This window comes from Oncorhynchus keta, chromosome 30, assembly GCF_023373465.1.
Source record: "Oncorhynchus keta strain PuntledgeMale-10-30-2019 chromosome 30, Oket_V2, whole genome shotgun sequence".
In the NCBI taxonomy this organism is placed as follows: domain Eukaryota; kingdom Metazoa; phylum Chordata; class Actinopteri; order Salmoniformes; family Salmonidae; genus Oncorhynchus; species Oncorhynchus keta.
The window spans coordinates 60,569,211-60,586,426 of record NC_068450.1 but is presented as its reverse complement, the minus strand read 5'-3'; the positions used below and the strand labels follow the sequence as shown (position 1 = coordinate 60,586,426).

Below are 17,216 nucleotides of genomic sequence, written 5' to 3'. Positions count from 1 at the left end.
TGAGGGAGAGAAAGGTAACGGTGTGTGTGTTGGTCAGTGAGGGGGAGAAAGGTAACAGTGTGTGTTGGTCAGTGAGGGGAGAAAGGTAACAGTGTGTGTGTTGGTCAGTGAGGGGGAGAAAGGTAACAGTGTGTGTTGGTCAGTGAGGGTGAGAAAGGTAACAAACAGTGTGTTGGTCAGTGAGGGGGAGAAAGGTAACAGTGTGTGTTGGTCAGTGAGGGTGAGAAAGGTAACAAACAGTGTGTTGGTCAGTGAGGGTGAGAAAGGTAACAGTGTGTTGGTCAGTGAGGGGAGAAAGGTAACAGTGTGTGTGTTGGTGAGTGAGGGGGAGAAAGGTAACAGTGTGTGTGTTGGTCAGTGAGGGGGAGAAAGGTAACAGTGTGTGTGTTGGTCAGTGAGGGGGAGAAAGGTAACAGTGTGTGTTGGTCAGTGAGGGTGAGAAAGGTAACAAACAGTGTGTTGGTCAGTGAGGGGAGAAAGGTAAGTGTGTTGATCAGTGAGGGGGAGAAAGGTAACAGTGTGTGTGTTGGTCAGTGAGGGGAGAAAGGTAACAGTGTGTTGGTCAGTGAGGGGAGAAAGGTAACAGTGTGTTGGTCAGTGAGGGGGAGAAAGGTAACAGTGTGTGTGTTGGTCAGTGAGGGGGAGAAAGGTAACAGGGTGTTGATCAGTGAGGGGGAGAAGGGTAACAGTGTGTTGATCAGTGAGGTGGAGAAAGGTAACAGTGTGTGTGTTGATCAGTGAGGGGGAGAAAGGTAAGAGTGTGTTGGTCAGTGAGGGGGAGAAAGGTAACAGTGTGTTGGTCAGTGAGGGGGAGAAAGGTAACAGTGTGTGTGTTGGTCAGTGAGGGGGAGAAAGGTAACAGGGTGTTGATCAGTGAGGGGGAGAAAGGTAACAGTGTGTTGATCAGTGAGGTGGAGAAAGGTAACAGTGTGTGTGTTGGTCAGTGAGGGGGAGAAAGGTAACAGTGTGTGTTGGTCAGTGAGGGTGAGAAAGGTAACAAACAGTGTGTTGGTCAGTGAGGGGAGAAAGGTAAGTGTGTTGATCAGTGAGGGGAGAAAGGTAACAGTGTGTGTGTTGGTCAGTGAGGGAGAGAAAGGTAACAGTGTGTGTGTTGGTCAGTGAGGGGAGAAAGGTAACAGTGTGTGTGTTGGTCAGTGAGGGGAGAAAGGTAACAGTGTGTGTTGGTCAGTGAGGGTGAGAAAGGTAACAAACAGTGTGTTGGTCAGTGAGGGGAGAAAGGTAAGTGTGTTGATCAGTGAGGGGGAGAAAGGTAACAGTGTGTGTGTTGGTCAGTGAGGGGAGAAAGGTAACAGTGTGTTGGTCAGTGAGGGGAGAAAGGTAACAGTGTGTTGGTCAGTGAGGGGAGAAAGGTAACAGTGTGTTGGTCAGTGAGGGGAGAAAGGTAACAGTGTGTGTGTTGGTCAGTGAGGGGAGAAAGGTAACAGGGTGTTGATCAGTGAGGGGAGAAAGGTAACAGTGTGTTGATCAGTGAGGTGGAGAAAGGTAACAGTGTGTGTGTTGGTCAGTGAGGGGGAGAAAGGTAACAGTGTGTTGGTCAGTGAGGGGGAGAAAGGTAACAGTGTGTTGGTCAGTGAGGGGAGAAAGGTAACAGTGTGTGTGTTGGTCAGTGAGGGGAGAAAGGTAACAGGGTGTTGATCAGTGAGGGGAGAAAGGTAACAGTGTGTTGATCAGTGAGGTGGAGAAAGGTAACAGTGTGTGTGTTGGTCAGTGAGGGGAGAAAGGTAACAGTGTGTGTTGGTCAGTGAGGGTGAGAAAGGTAACAAACAGTGTGTTGGTCAGTGAGGGGAGAAAGGTAAGTGTGTTGATCAGTGAGGGGAGAAAGGTAACAGTGTGTGTGTTGGTCAGTGAGGGGAGAAAGGTAACAGTGTGTTGGTCAGTGAGGGGAGAAAGGTAACAGTGTGTTGGTCAGTGAGGGGGAGAAAGGTAACAGTGTGTTGGTCAGTGAGGGGGAGAAAGGTAACAGTGTGTGTGTTGGTCAGTGAGGGGAGAAAGGTAACAGTGTGTGTGTTGGTCAGTGAGGGGAGAAAGGTAACAGTGTGTGTTGGTCAGTGAGGGGAGAAAGGTAACAGGGTGTTGATCAGTGAGGGGGAGAAAGGTAACAGTGTGTGTTGGTCAGTGAGGGGGAAAGGTAACAGTGTGTGTTGGTCAGTGAGGGGAGAAAGGTAACAGTGCGTGTTGGTCAGTGAGGGGGAGCAAGGTAAGTGTGTGTTGGTCAGTGAGGGGGAGAAAGGTAACAGTGTGTGTGTTGGTCAGTGAGGGGAGAAAGGTAACAGTGTGTGTTGGTCAGTGAGGGGAGAAAGGTAACAGTGAGGGGGAGAAAGGTAACAGTGTGTTGGTCAGTGAGGAGGAGAAAGGTAACAGTGTGTGTGTTGGTCAGTGAGGGGGAGAAAGGTAACAGTGTGTGTTGGTCAGTGAGGGGGAGAAAGGTAACAGTGTGTGTTGGTCAGTGAGGGGGAGAAAGGTAACAGTGTGTGTTGGTCAGTGAGGGGAGAAAGGTAACAGTGTGTGTTGGTCAGTGAGGGGGAGAAAGGTAACAGTGTGTGTTGGTCAGTGAGGGGGAGAAAGGTAACAGTGTGTGTTGGTCAGTGAGGGGGAGAAAGGTAACAGTGTGTGTTGGTCAGTGAGGGGGAGAAAGGTAACAGTGTGTGTTGGTCAGTGAGGGGGAGAAAGGTAACAGTGTGTGTGTGTTGGTCAGTGAGGGGGAGAAAGGTAACAGTGTGTGTGTGTTGGTCAGTGAGGGGAGAAAGGTAACAGTGTGTGTGTTGGTCAGTGAGGGGAGAAAGGTAACAGTGTGTGTGTTGGTCAGTGAGGGGAGAAAGGTAACAGTGTGTGTTGGTCAGTGAGGGGAGAAAGGTAACAGTGTGTGTGTTGGTCAGTGAGGGGGAGAAAGGTAACAGTGTGTGTGTTGGTCAGTGAGGGGAGAAAGGTAACAGTGTGTGTGTTGGTCAGTGAGGGGGAGAAAGGTAACAGTGTGTGTTGGTCAGTGAGGGGAGAAAGGTAACAGTGTGTGTGTTGGTCAGTGAGGGGAGAAAGGTAACAGTGTGTGTTGGTCAGTGAGGGGAGAAAGGTAACAGTGTGTGTTGGTCAGTGAGGGGAGAAAGGTAACAGTGTGTGTGTTGGTCAGTGAGGGGAGAAAGGTAACAGTGCGTGTTGGTCAGTGAGGGGAGAAAGGTAACAGTGCGTGTTGGTCAGTGAGGGGGGAAATGTAACAGTGCGTGTTGGTCAGTGAGGGGGAGAAAGGTAACAGTGTGTGTTGGTCAGTGAGGGGGAGAAAGGTAACAGTGTGTGTTGGTCAGTGAGGGGAGAAAGTTAACAGTGTGTGTGTTGGTCAGTGAGGGGAGAAAGGTAACAGTGTGTGTTGGTCAGTGAGGGGGAGAAAGGTAACAGTGTGTGTTGGTCAGTGAGGGGAGAAAGGTAACAGTGTGTGTTGGTCAGTGAGGGGAGAAAGGTAACAGTGTGTGTTGGTCAGTGAGGGGAGAAAGGTAACAGTGCGTGTTGGTCAGTGAGGGGAGAAATGTAACAGTGCGTGTTGGTCAGTGAGGGGAGAAATGTAACAGTGTGTGTTGGTCAGTGAGGGGGAGAAAGGTAACAGTGTGTATTGGTCAGTGAGGGGGAGAAAGGTAACAGTGTGTTGGTCAGTGAGGGGGAGAAAGGTAACAGTGTGTTGGTCAGTGAGGGGGAGAAAGGTAACAGTGTGTGTGTTGGTCAGTGAGGGGAGAAAGGTAACAGTGTGTGTTGGTCAGTGAGGGGGAGAAAGGTAACAGTGTGTGTTGGTCAGTGAGGGGGAGAAAGGTAACAGTGTGTGTGTTGGTCAGTGAGGGGGAGAAAGGTAACAGTGAGGGGGAGAAAGGTAACAGTGTGTTGGTCAGTGAGGGGGAGAAAGGTAACAGTGTGTGTGTTGGTCAGTGAGGGGGAGAAAGGTAACAGTGTGTGTTGGTCAGTGAGGGGGAGAAAGGTAACAGTGTGTGTGTTGGTCAGTGAGGGGAGAAAGGTAACAGTGAGGGGAGAAAGGTAACAGTGTGTTGGTCAGTGAGGGGGAGAAAGGTAACAGTGTGTGTGTTGGTCAGTGAGGGGAGAAATGTAACAGTGCGTGTTGGTCAGTGAGGGGGAGAAAGGTAACAGTGAGGGGGAGAAAGGTAACAGTGTGTGTTGGTTAGTGAGGGGGAGAAAGGTAACAGTGTGTTGGTCAGTGAGGGGGAGAAAGGTAACAGTGTGTTGGTCAGTGAGGGGGAGAAAGGTAACAGTGAGGGGAGAAAGGTAACAGTGTGTGTTGGTCAGTGAGGGGGAGAAAGGTAACAGTGTGTGTTGGTCAGTGAGGGGGAGAAAGGTAACAGTGTGTTGGTCAGTGAGGGGGAGAAAGGTAACAGTGTGTTGGTCAGTGAGGGGGAGAAAGGTAAGTGTGTTGGCGTTCCTCTTGCTCTGTGTATCCCTCCTAGAAGGGCCTTTAGACAAACCGAGACGTGTTGAACTGAATAACATGTCCATCGCTCCCCTCCATAGCGGGTCGAGCGGAGCGGCAGATACGCGTGGAGCTGGGGAAGATCAACCAGGTGGTCAGCGACCACTGTACCAGGCTGGCTCCATACCAGTTCCTCACTGCCTTCTCCCAGCTCATCTCCAGGGTGTGTCACAGCAGTGAGGACGTCTTCAACGTCCTCATGGACATCGCTGCCAAGGTGCTGCTGGCCTACCCTCAGCAGGCCATGTGGTTGATGACCGCAGTGTCCAAGGTAGGGGAGGGGAGGGGTGGGGTGTGAGTGTGTGGGGCAGGAAGGGATGTGGGTCTGCGTAGCTACTGTCCTACCTTGCATGGAGATTATAATGATACTCGAGAAAGTGATTTTCATGTCATAGGCTCAAAGCACTTGCTAAATGTGTGCGTGTGTTCCAGTCGTCCTACCCCACCCGTATGAACCGCTGTAAGGAGATCCTGAGGAAGGCTGTCAGTCTGAAGGAGAGTCTGGGGAAGTTCATAGGAGATGCCAACAGACTGACTGACAAACTACTGGAGCTCTGCAACAAGCCGGTACACACACACACACTGCAGACACACACACACTGCAGACACACACACACTGCAGACACACACACACACACACTGCAGACACACACACACCCTGCTAACATATCAGTATGGGGTCCATTTCTCTCTCTGTATTCCAGGTGGATGGTAACAGTAGTCTCAGTATGGGGTCCATTTCTCTCTCTGTATTCCAGGTGGATGGTAACAGTAGTCTCAGTATGGGGTCCATTTCTCTCTCTGTATTCCAGGTAGATGGTAACAGTAGTCTCAGTATGGGGTCCATTTCTCTCTCTGTATTCCAGGTAGATGGTAACAGTAGTACTCTCAGTATGGGGTCCATTTCTCTCTCTGTATTCCAGGTAGATGGTAACAGTAGTACTCTCAGTATGGGGTCCATTTCTCTCTCTCTCTCTCTGTATTCCAGGTGGATGGTAACAGTAGTACTCTCAGTATGGGGACCATTTCTCTCTCTCTGTATTCCAGGTGGATGGTAACAGTAGTAGTCTCAGTATGGGGTCCATTTCTCTCTCTCTATTCCAGGTGGATGGTAACAGTACTCTCAGTATGGGGTCCATTTCTCTCTCTCTGTATTCCAGGTGGATGGTAACAGTAGTAGTCTCAGTATGGGGTCCATTTCTCTCTCTCTATTCCAGGTGGATGGTAACAGTACTCTCAGTATGGGGTCCATTTCTCTCTCTCTGTATTCCAGGTGGATGGTAACAGTAGTACTCTCAGTATGGGGGTCCATTTCAAGCAGTTGAAGCGCCTAGTGGAGGAGCCGTCGTTCAGCCAGATCCTGATCCCTCTGCAGTCTGTCCTCATCCCCACACTGCCCTCTACTGGCCCTGCAAACACACTGCACCACGACGCATTCCCCGGACACTGGGCCTACCTCGACGGCTTTGAAGATACTGTGAGTGTGTGTGGGGGGGGTAGCTTGTCTTTCTGCGTGTCACGTGGTGCGTGTCACATGGTGCGTGTATGGGGGGAGTAGTATGTCTTTCTGTGTGTGTGTCTGTGTCGTGCCACATGGTGTGTGTGTGTCTCACAATAATGTGTGTATAGGTGGAGATCCTAGCCTCCCTCCAGAAGCCCAAGAAGATCGGCCTGAAGGGAAGTGATGGGAGGAGCTACACTGTGATGTGTAAACCTAAAGATGACCTCCGGAAGGACTGTCGTCTCATGGAGTTCAACTGCCTCATTAACAAGGTGTTTAACCTGTCACTTCTCCAACTGGCATCTGTACATCACTCTGCTGTAGCCCAGAGATGACAGAACACTTCAGACTATTGTGTGTGTGTGTGTGTGTGTGTGTAGTGCCTGCGTAAGGATGCAGAGTCCAGGAGGAGGGAGCTCCATATCCGTACATATGCTGTGATCCCACTGAATGAGGAGTGTGGCATCATCGAGTGGGTCAACAACACTGGAGGTCTCCGACACATTCTGAACAAACTCTACAAGGAGAGAGGTACACCTACTGACCACACTACTAGGAGAGAGGTACACCTACTGACCACACTACTAGGAGAGAGGTACACCTACTGACCACACTACTAGGAGAGAGGTACACCTACTGACCACACTACTAGGAGAGAGGTACACCTACTGACCACACTACTAGGAGAGAGGTACACCTACTGACCACACTACTAGGAGAGAGGTACACCTACTGACCACACTACTAGGAGAGAGGTACACCTACTGACCACACTACTAGGAGAGAGGTACACCTACTGACCACACTACTAGGAGAGAGGTACACCTACTGACCACACTCAACTAGGAGAGAGGTACACCTACTGACCACACTCTACTAGGAGAGAGGTACACCTACTGACCACACTACAAGGAGAGAGGTACACCTACTGACCACACTCTACTAGGAGAGAGGTACACCTACTGACCACACTCTACTAGGAGAGAGGTACACCTACTGACCACACTCTACTAGGAGAGAGGTACACCTACTGACCACACTACTAGGAGAGAGGTACACCTACTGAACAAACTCTACAAGGAGAGAGGTACACACACTGACCACACTACTAGGAGAGAGGTACACACACTGACCACACTACTAGGAGAGAGGTACACCTACTGACCACACTACTAGGAGAGAGGTACACCACTGACCACACTACTAGGAGAGAGGTACACACACTGACCACACTACTAGGAGAGAGGTACACCTACTGACCACACTACTAGGAGAGAGGTACACACACTGACCACACTACTAGGAGAGAGGTACACCTACTGACCACACTCTACTAGGAGAGAGGTACACCTACTGACCACACTACTAGGAGAGAGGTACACCTACTGACCACACTACTAGGAGAGAGGTACACCTACTGACCACACTACTAGGAGAGAGGTACACCTACTGACCACACTCTACTAGGAGAGAGGTACACCTACTGACCACACTCTACTAGGAGAGAGGTACACCTACTGACCACACTCTACTAGGAGAGAGGTACACCTACTGACCACACTACTAGGAGAGAGGTACACCTACTGACCACACTACTAGGAGAGAGGTACACCTACTGACCACACTACTAGGAGAGAGGTACACCTACTGACCACACTACTAGGAGAGAGGTACACCTACTGACCACACTACTAGGAGAGAGGTACACCTACTGACCACACTACTAGGAGAGAGGTACACCTACTGACCACACTACTAGGAGAGAGGTACACCTACTGACCACACTACTAGGAGAGAGGTACACCTACTGACCACACTACTAGGAGAGAGGTACACCTACTGACCACACTACTAGGAGAGAGGTACACCTACTGACCACACTACTAGGAGAGAGGTACACCTACTGACCACACTACTAGGAGAGAGGTACACCTACTGACCACACTACTAGGAGAGAGGTACACCTACTGACCACACTACTAGGAGAGAGGTACACCTACTGACCACACTACTAGGAGAGAGGTACACCTACTGACCACACTACTAGGAGAGAGGTACACCTACTGACCACACTACTAGGAGAGAGGTACACCTACTGACCACACTACTAGGAGAGAGGTACACCTACTGACCACACTACTAGGAGAGAGGTACACCTACTGACCACACTACTAGGAGAGAGGTACACCTACTGACCACACTACTAGGAGAGAGGTACACCTACTGACCACACTACTAGGAGAGAGGTACACCTACTGACCACACTACTAGGAGAGAGGTACACCTACTGACCACACTACTAGGAGAGGTACACCTACTGACCACACTACTAGGAGAGAGGTACACCTACTGACCACACTACTAGGAGAGAGGTACACCTACTGACCACACTACTAGGAGAGAGGTACACCTACTGACCACACTACTAGGAGAGAGGTACACCTACTGACCACACTACTAGGAGAGAGGTACACCTACTGACCACACTACTAGGAGAGAGGTACACCTACTGACCACACTACTAGGAGAGAGGTACACCTACTGACCACACTACTAGGAGAGAGGTACACCTACTGACCACACTACTAGGAGAGAGGTACACCTACTGACCACACTACTAGGAGAGAGGTACACCTACTGACCACACTACTAGGAGAGAGGTACACCTACTGACCACACTACTAGGAGAGAGGTACACCTACTGACCACACTACTAGGAGAGAGGTACACCTACTGACCACACTACTAGGAGAGAGGTACACCTACTGACCACACTACTAGGAGAGAGGTACACCTACTGACCACACTACTAGGAGAGAGGTACACCTACTGACCACACTACTAGGAGAGAGGTACACCTACTGACCACACTACTAGGAGAGAGGTACACCTACTGACCACACTACTAGGAGAGAGGTACACCTACTGACCACACTACTAGGAGAGAGGTACACCTACTGACCACACTACTAGGAGAGAGGTACACCTACTGACCACACTACTAGGAGAGAGGTACACCTACTGACCACACTACTAGGAGAGAGGTACACCTACTGACCACACTACTAGGAGAGAGGTACACCTACTGACCACACTACTAGGAGAGAGGTACACCTACTGACCACACTACTAGGAGAGAGGTACACCTACTGACCACACTACTAGGAGAGAGGTACACCTACTGACCACACTACTAGGAGAGAGGTACACCTACTGACCACACTACTAGGAGAGAGGTACACCTACTGACCACACTACTAGGAGAGAGGTACACCTACTGACCACACTACTAGGAGAGAGGTACACCTACTGACCACACTACTAGGAGAGAGGTACACCTACTGACCACACTACTAGGAGAGAGGTACACCTACTGACCACACTACTAGGAGAGAGGTACACCTACTGACCACACTACTAGGAGAGAGGTACACCTACTGACCACACTACTAGGAGAGAGGTACACCTACTGACCACACTACTAGGAGAGAGGTACACCTACTGACCACACTACTAGGAGAGAGGTACACCTACTGACCACACTACTAGGAGAGAGGTACACCTACTGACCACACTACTAGGAGAGAGGTACACCTACTGACCACACTACTAGGAGAGAGGTACACCTACTGACCACACTACTAGGAGAGAGGTACACCTACTGACCACACTACTAGGAGAGAGGTACACCTACTGACCACACTACTAGGAGAGAGGTACACCTACTGACCACACTACTAGGAGAGAGGTACACCTACTGACCACACTACTAGGAGAGAGGTACACCTACTGACCACACTACTAGGAGAGAGGTACACCTACTGACCACACTACTAGGAGAGAGGTACACCTACTGACCACACTACTAGGAGAGAGGTACACCTACTGACCACACTACTAGGAGAGAGGTACACCTACTGACCACACTACTAGGAGAGAGGTACACCTACTGACCACACTACTAGGAGAGAGGTACACCTACTGACCACACTACTAGGAGAGAGGTACACCTACTGACCACACTACTAGGAGAGAGGTACACCTACTGACCACACTACTAGGAGAGAGGTACACCTACTGACCACACTACTAGGAGAGAGGTACACCTACTGACCACACTACTAGGAGAGAGGTACACCTACTGACCACACTACTAGGAGAGAGGTACACCTACTGACCACACTACTAGGAGAGAGGTACACCTACTGACCACACTACTAGGAGAGAGGTACACCTACTGACCACACTACTAGGAGAGAGGTACACCTACTGACCACACTACTAGGAGAGAGGTACACCTACTGACCACACTACTAGGAGAGAGGTACACCTACTGACCACACTACTAGGAGAGAGGTACACCTACTGACCACACTACTAGGAGAGAGGTACACCTACTGACCACACTACTAGGAGAGAGGTACACCTACTGACCACACTACTAGGAGAGAGGTACACCTACTGACCACACTACTAGGAGAGAGGTACACCTACTGACCACACTACTAGGAGAGAGGTACACCTACTGACCACACTACTAGGAGAGAGGTACACCTACTGACCACACTACTAGGAGAGAGGTACACCTACTGACCACACTACTAGGAGAGAGGTACACCTACTGACCACACTACTAGGAGAGAGGTACACCTACTGACCACACTACTAGGAGAGAGGTACACCTACTGACCACACTACTAGGAGAGAGGTACACCTACTGACCACACTACTAGAGAGAGGTACACCTACTGACCACACTACTAGGAGAGAGGTACACCTACTGACCACACTACTAGGAGAGAGGTACACCTACTGACCACACTACTAGGAGAGAGGTACACCTACTGACCACACTACTAGGAGAGAGGTACACCTACTGACCACACTACTAGGAGAGAGGTACACCTACTGACCACACTACTAGGAGAGAGGTACACCTACTGACCACACTACTAGGAGAGAGGTACACCTACTGACCACACTACTAGGAGAGAGGTACACCTACTGACCACACTACTAGGAGAGAGGTACACCTACTGACCACACTACTAGGAGAGAGGTACACCTACTGACCACACTACTAGGAGAGAGGTACACCTACTGACCACACTACTAGGAGAGAGGTACACCTACTGACCACACTACTAGGAGAGAGGTACACCTACTGACCACACTCTACTAGGAGAGAGGTACACCTACTGACCACACTACTAGGAGAGAGGTACACCTACTGACCACACTACTAGGAGAGAGGTACACCTACTGACCACACTACTAGGAGAGAGGTACACCCACTGACCACACTACTAGGAGAGAGGTACACCCACTGACCACACTACTAGGAGAGAGGTACACCCACTGACCACACTACTAGGAGAGAGGTACACCCACTGACCACACTCTACTAGGAGAGAGGTACACCCACTGACCACACTCTACTAGGAGAGAGGTACACCCACTGACCACACTCTACTAGGAGAGAGGTACACCCACTGACCACACTCTACTAGGAGAGAGGTACACCCACTGACCACACTCTACTAGGAGAGAGGTACACCCACTGACCACACTCTACTAGGAGAGAGGTACACCCACTGACCACACTCTACTAGGAGAGAGGTACACCTACTGACCACACTACTAGGAGAGAGGTACACCCACTGACCACACTCTACTAGGAGAGAGGTACACACACTGACCACACTCTACTAGGAGAGAGGTACACACACTGACCACACTCTACTAGGAGAGAGGTACACCCACTGACCACACTCTACTAGGAGAGAGGTACACCCACTGACCACACTCTACTAGGAGAGAGGTACACCCACTGACCACACTCTACTAGGAGAGAGGTACACCCACTGACCACACTCTACTAGGAGAGAGGTACACCTACTGACCACACTCTACTAGGAGAGAGGTACACACACTGACCACACTCTACTAGGAGAGAGGTACACCCACTGACCACACTCTACTAGGAGAGAGGTACACCCACTGACCACACTCTACTAGGAGAGAGGTACACCCACTGACCACACTACTAGGAGAGAGGTACACCCACTGACCACACTACTAGGAGAGAGGTACACCCACTGACCACACTCTACTAGGAGAGAGGTACACCCACTGACCACACTCTACTAGGAGAGAGGTACACACACTGACCACACTCTACTAGGAGAGAGGTACACCTACTGACCACACTCTACTAGGAGAGAGGTACACCTACTGACCACACTCTACTAGGAGAGAGGTACACCTACTGACCACACTCTACTAGGAGAGAGGTACACCTACTGACCACACTCTACTAGGAGAGAGGTACACCCACTGACCACACTACTAGGAGAGAGGTACACCCACTGACCACACTACTAGGAGAGAGGTACACCTACTGACCACACTACTAGGAGAGAGGTACACCTACTGACCACACTCTACTAGGAGAGAGGTACACCCACTGACCACACTCTACTAGGAGAGAGGTACACCCACTGACCACACTCTACTAGGAGAGAGGTACACCCACTGACCACACTCTACTAGGAGAGAGGTACACCCACTGACCACACTCTACTAGGAGAGAGGTACACCCACTGACCACACTCTACTAGGAGAGAGGTACACCCACTGACCACACTCTACTAGGAGAGAGGTACACCCACTGACCACACTCTACTAGGAGAGAGGTACACACACTGACCACACTCTACTAGGAGAGAGGTACACCCACTGACCACACTCTACTAGGAGAGAGGTACACCCACTGACCACACTACTAGGAGAGAGGTACACCCACTGACCACACTACTAGGAGAGAGGTACACCCACTGACCACACTACTAGGAGAGAGGTACACCCACTGACCACACTACTAGGAGAGAGGTACACCCACTGACCACACTCTACTAGGAGAGAGGTACACACACTGACCACACTCTACTAGGAGAGAGGTACACACACTGACCACACTCTACTAGGAGAGAGGTACACCTACTGACCACACTCTACTAGGAGAGAGGTACACCTACTGACCACACTACTAGGAGAGAGGTACACCCACTGACCACACTCTACTAGGAGAGAGGTACACCTACTGACCACACTACTAGGAGAGAGGTACACCTACTGACCACACTCTACTAGGAGAGAGGTACACCTACTGACCACACTCTACTAGGAGAGAGGTACACCTACTGACCACACTACTAGGAGAGAGGTACACCTACTGACCACACTACTAGGAGAGAGGTACACCCACTGACCACACACTACTAGGAGAGAGGTACACCCACTGACCACACACTACTAGGAGAGAGGTACACCCACTGACCACACTACTAGGAGAGAGGTACACCCACTGACCACACTACTAGGAGAGAGGTACACCTACTGACCACACTCTACTAGGAGAGGTACACCACTGACCACACTACTAGGAGAGAGGTACACCACTGACCACACTCTACTAGGAGACAGGTACACACACTGACCACACTACTAGGAGAGAGGTACACACACTGACCACACTCTACTAGGAGAGAGGTACACACACTGACCACACTCTACTAGGAGAGAGGTACACACACTGACCACACTCTACTAGGAGAGAGGTACACACACTGACCACACTCTACTAGGAGACAGGTACACACACTGACCACACTCTACTAGGAGACAGGTACACACACTGACCACACTCTACTAGGAGAGAGGTACACACACTGACCACTCTACTAGGAGAGAGGTACACACACTGACCACTCTACTAGGAGAGAGGTACACACACTGACCACTCTACTAGGAGAGAGGTACACCCACTGACCACACTACTAGGAGAGAGGTACACACACACTGACCACACTCTACACCCACTGACCACACTACTAGGAGAGAGGTACACCTACTGACCACACTACTAGGAGAGAGGTACACCACTGACCACACTACTAGGAGAGAGGTACACCTACTGACCACACTACTAGGAGACAGGTACACCTACTGACCACACTACTAGGAGAGAGGTACACCTACTGACCACACTCTACTAGGAGACAGGTACACACACTGACCACACTCTACTAGGAGACAGGTACACACACTGACCACACTCTACTAGGAGACAGGTACACACACTGACCACACTCTACTAGGAGAGAGGTACACCCACTGACCACTCTACTAGGAGAGAGGTACACCCACTGACCACTCTACTAGGAGAGAGGTACACCCACTGACCACTCTACTAGGAGACAGGTACACCCACTGACCACACTACTAGGAGAGAGGTACACACACACTGACCACACTCTACACCCACTGACCACACTACTAGGAGAGAGGTACACCTACTGACCACACTACTAGGAGAGAGGTACACCTACTGACCACACTACTAGGAGAGAGGTACACCTACTGACCACACTACTAGGAGAGAGGTACACCTACTGACCACACTACTAGGAGAGAGGTACACCTACTGACCACACTACTAGGAGAGAGGTACACCTACTGACCACACTACTAGGAGAGAGGTACACCTACTGACCACACTACTAGGAGAGAGGTACACCTACTGACCACACTACTAGGAGAGAGGTACACCTACTGACCACACTACTAGGAGAGAGGTACACACACACTGACCACACTCTACACCCACTGACCACACTACTAGGAGAGAGGTACACCTACTGACCACACTACTAGGAGAGAGGTACACCCACTGACCACACACTACTAGGAGAGAGGTACACCCACTGACCACACACTACTAGGAGAGAGGTACACCTACTGACCACACTACTAGGAGAGAGGTACACCTACTGACCACACTACTAGGAGAGAGGTACACCTACTGACCACACTACTAGGAGAGAGGTACACACACTGACCACACTCTACTAGGAGACAGGTACACACACTGACCACACTACTAGGAGAGAGGTACACACACTGACCACACTCTACTAGGAGAGAGGTACACCCACTGACCACTCTACTAGGAGAGAGGTACACCCACTGACCACACTACTAGGAGAGAGGTACACACACACTGACCACACTCTACACCCACTGACCACACTACTAGGAGAGAGGTACACCCACTGACCACACTACTAGGAGAGAGGTACACCCACTGACCACACTACTAGGAGAGAGGTACACCTACTGACCACACTCTACTAGGAGAGAGGTACACCCACTGACCACACTACTAGGAGAGAGGTACACCCACTGACCACACTACTAGGAGAGAGGTACACCCACTGACCACACTACTAGGAGAGAGGTACACCCACTGACCACACTACTAGGAGAGAGGTACACCCACTGACCACACTACTAGGAGAGAGGTACACCCACTGACCACACTACTAGGAGAGAGGTACACCCACTGACCACACTACTAGGAGAGAGGTACACCCACTGACCACACTACTAGGAGAGAGGTACACCCACTGACCACACTACTAGGAGAGAGGTACACCCACTGACCACACTACTAGGAGAGAGGTACACCCACTGACCACACTACTAGGAGAGAGGTACACCCACTGACCACACTCTACTAGGAGAGAGGTACACCCACTGACCACACTACTAGGAGAGAGGTACACACACACTGACCACACTCTACTAGGAGAGGGGTACACACACACTGACCACTCTACTAGGAGAGAGGTACACACACTGACCACACTCTACTAGGAGACAGGTACACACACTGACCACACACTCAATAAAACTCACGTGTGTGTGTGTGTGTGTGTGTGTGTGTGTGTGTGTAGGTATCCTGATGTCAGGTAAAGAGTTGAAGAAGTTCATTCTTCCTAAGACTGCACCGTTTGAGGAGAAGCTGAAAATCCATAAGGACATCCTGTGTGCCAGACACCCCCCTGTCTTCTATGAATGGTTCCTCCGAACCTTCCCTGACCCCACCACATGGTACGGCCCAGTACACACACACACATTTACAACACACACATACGCCTATAAATTACTGGTGATTTACCGTGTTTGTGTGTGTCTGTCTCTGGTCGGTGTGTGTGTAGGTACAGCAGCAGGTCAGCCTACTGTCGCTCCACAGCGGTGATGTCCGTGGTGGGCTACATCCTGGGTCTTGGAGACCGCCATGGAGAGAACATCCTGTTTGACTCATTCACCGGGGAGTGTGTTCACGTCGACTTCAACTGCCTCTTCAACAAGGTGTGTGTTGCTTGGACTTGCTTGCACCTCAACAAGTTCATGAGGCCAAATTCAATACCTGCCTCTCGATCCTACCCCTTCTCCCTCTCTTTCTCCCACCTTCACTCTCTCAGGGTGAGACGTTTGATGTTCCGGAAGTGGTTCCGTTCAGACTGACCCAGAACATGGTCCATGCAATGGGCCCCATGGGGACAGAGGGGCTGTTCAGAACCGCCTGTGAAGTCACGCTACGTCTGATGAGGGACCAGAGAGAACCACTTATGAGGTACACACACATATATATATATATATATATATATAAACACAGGGATTTCAATGAAGCTGTCCCTCTTGCCAGAGGCTACTGAGATCAACATGTGCCAAACTAGCCCGCCAGGTGAGTGGGACTTCAAAGGACCAATGGTAGGGTGGGGGGCGTGTAGTCAGTGTGTGTAGTTAGTGTGTGTGTGTGTTTTTGTTTCAGTGTACTGAAGACGTTCCTCCATGACCCTCTGGTAGAGTGGAGTAAACCTAAAGGACTGTCCAAGACACAGGCCAGTGAGACTGGTGAGATAGTCAATGAGAAGGTACACACACACACTATCCCTCTCTCTAAAGAAATGTTCATAGAAAACACAGTATCTCTAAATAAATGTGAAAGTTTTAACCAAAACATCCTTTCTCCCCTCCCAGGCCAAGACCCATGTGTGTGAGATTGATCAGCGTTTGCAGGGCGTGATAAAGAGTCGTAACAAGGTGTTGGGTCTGCCTCTGTCTATAGAGGGACACGTCCACTACCTCATAGAGGAGGCTACCGACGACAAACTACTGTGTCAGATGTACCTGGGCTGGGGACCTTACCTGTGATACACACGGCTTCTCTGAGACACTGTTGACAAATTCAATACTTTTCTTGTTGTTATCCATTAAGTGATTTTCCTTTTTCATGTTTTTGTAAGTCTGGAGTAATTATGTTTTTCATGGGGAAGTTGCATATTTCCCATTATTAATTTTTAAAAAATTAAAAAGTATTTTCTGAAA

At 50.3% G+C, this 17,216-nt stretch overlaps 1 protein-coding gene and 2 long non-coding RNA genes across 4 annotated transcripts in view; 2 read left to right on the top strand and 1 right to left on the bottom strand.

The window, feature by feature from the left end:
* The window catches only part of atr (ATR serine/threonine kinase), a 36,112-nt gene extending 18,896 nt beyond the window's left edge, over positions 1 to 17,216 (top strand). Inside the window, exons 37-46 of the mRNA XM_052487028.1 lie at positions 4,522 to 4,751; positions 4,913 to 5,047; positions 5,754 to 5,957; positions 6,110 to 6,253; positions 6,362 to 6,512; positions 15,779 to 15,935; positions 16,043 to 16,196; positions 16,310 to 16,461; positions 16,660 to 16,762; positions 16,869 to 17,216. Coding sequence (XP_052342988.1) covers positions 4,522 to 4,751; positions 4,913 to 5,047; positions 5,754 to 5,957; positions 6,110 to 6,253; positions 6,362 to 6,512; positions 15,779 to 15,935; positions 16,043 to 16,196; positions 16,310 to 16,461; positions 16,660 to 16,762; positions 16,869 to 17,042 — 1,604 coding nt within the window. The 3' untranslated portion in view covers positions 17,043 to 17,216. The remainder of the gene's footprint in view (positions 1 to 4,521; positions 4,752 to 4,912; positions 5,048 to 5,753; positions 5,958 to 6,109; positions 6,254 to 6,361; positions 6,513 to 15,778; positions 15,936 to 16,042; positions 16,197 to 16,309; positions 16,462 to 16,659; positions 16,763 to 16,868) is intronic.
* On the top strand, positions 11,235 to 15,320 carry LOC127914041 (uncharacterized). Of its 2 annotated transcripts, XR_008087705.1 has the most exons (4): positions 11,238 to 11,362; positions 12,007 to 12,070; positions 12,745 to 12,872; positions 15,184 to 15,320. It is a non-coding gene; the product is annotated as an uncharacterized LOC127914041 (long non-coding RNA). The 2 variants fall into 2 exon arrangements; XR_008087704.1 differs by lacking the exon at positions 12,007 to 12,070 and having other exon boundaries at positions 11,235 to 11,362.
* On the bottom strand, positions 13,289 to 15,300 carry LOC127914042 (uncharacterized). The gene is made up of 3 exons (XR_008087706.1): positions 15,190 to 15,300; positions 15,060 to 15,155; positions 13,289 to 13,376 (listed from the first exon to the last, which is right to left on the bottom strand). It is a non-coding gene; the product is annotated as an uncharacterized LOC127914042 (long non-coding RNA).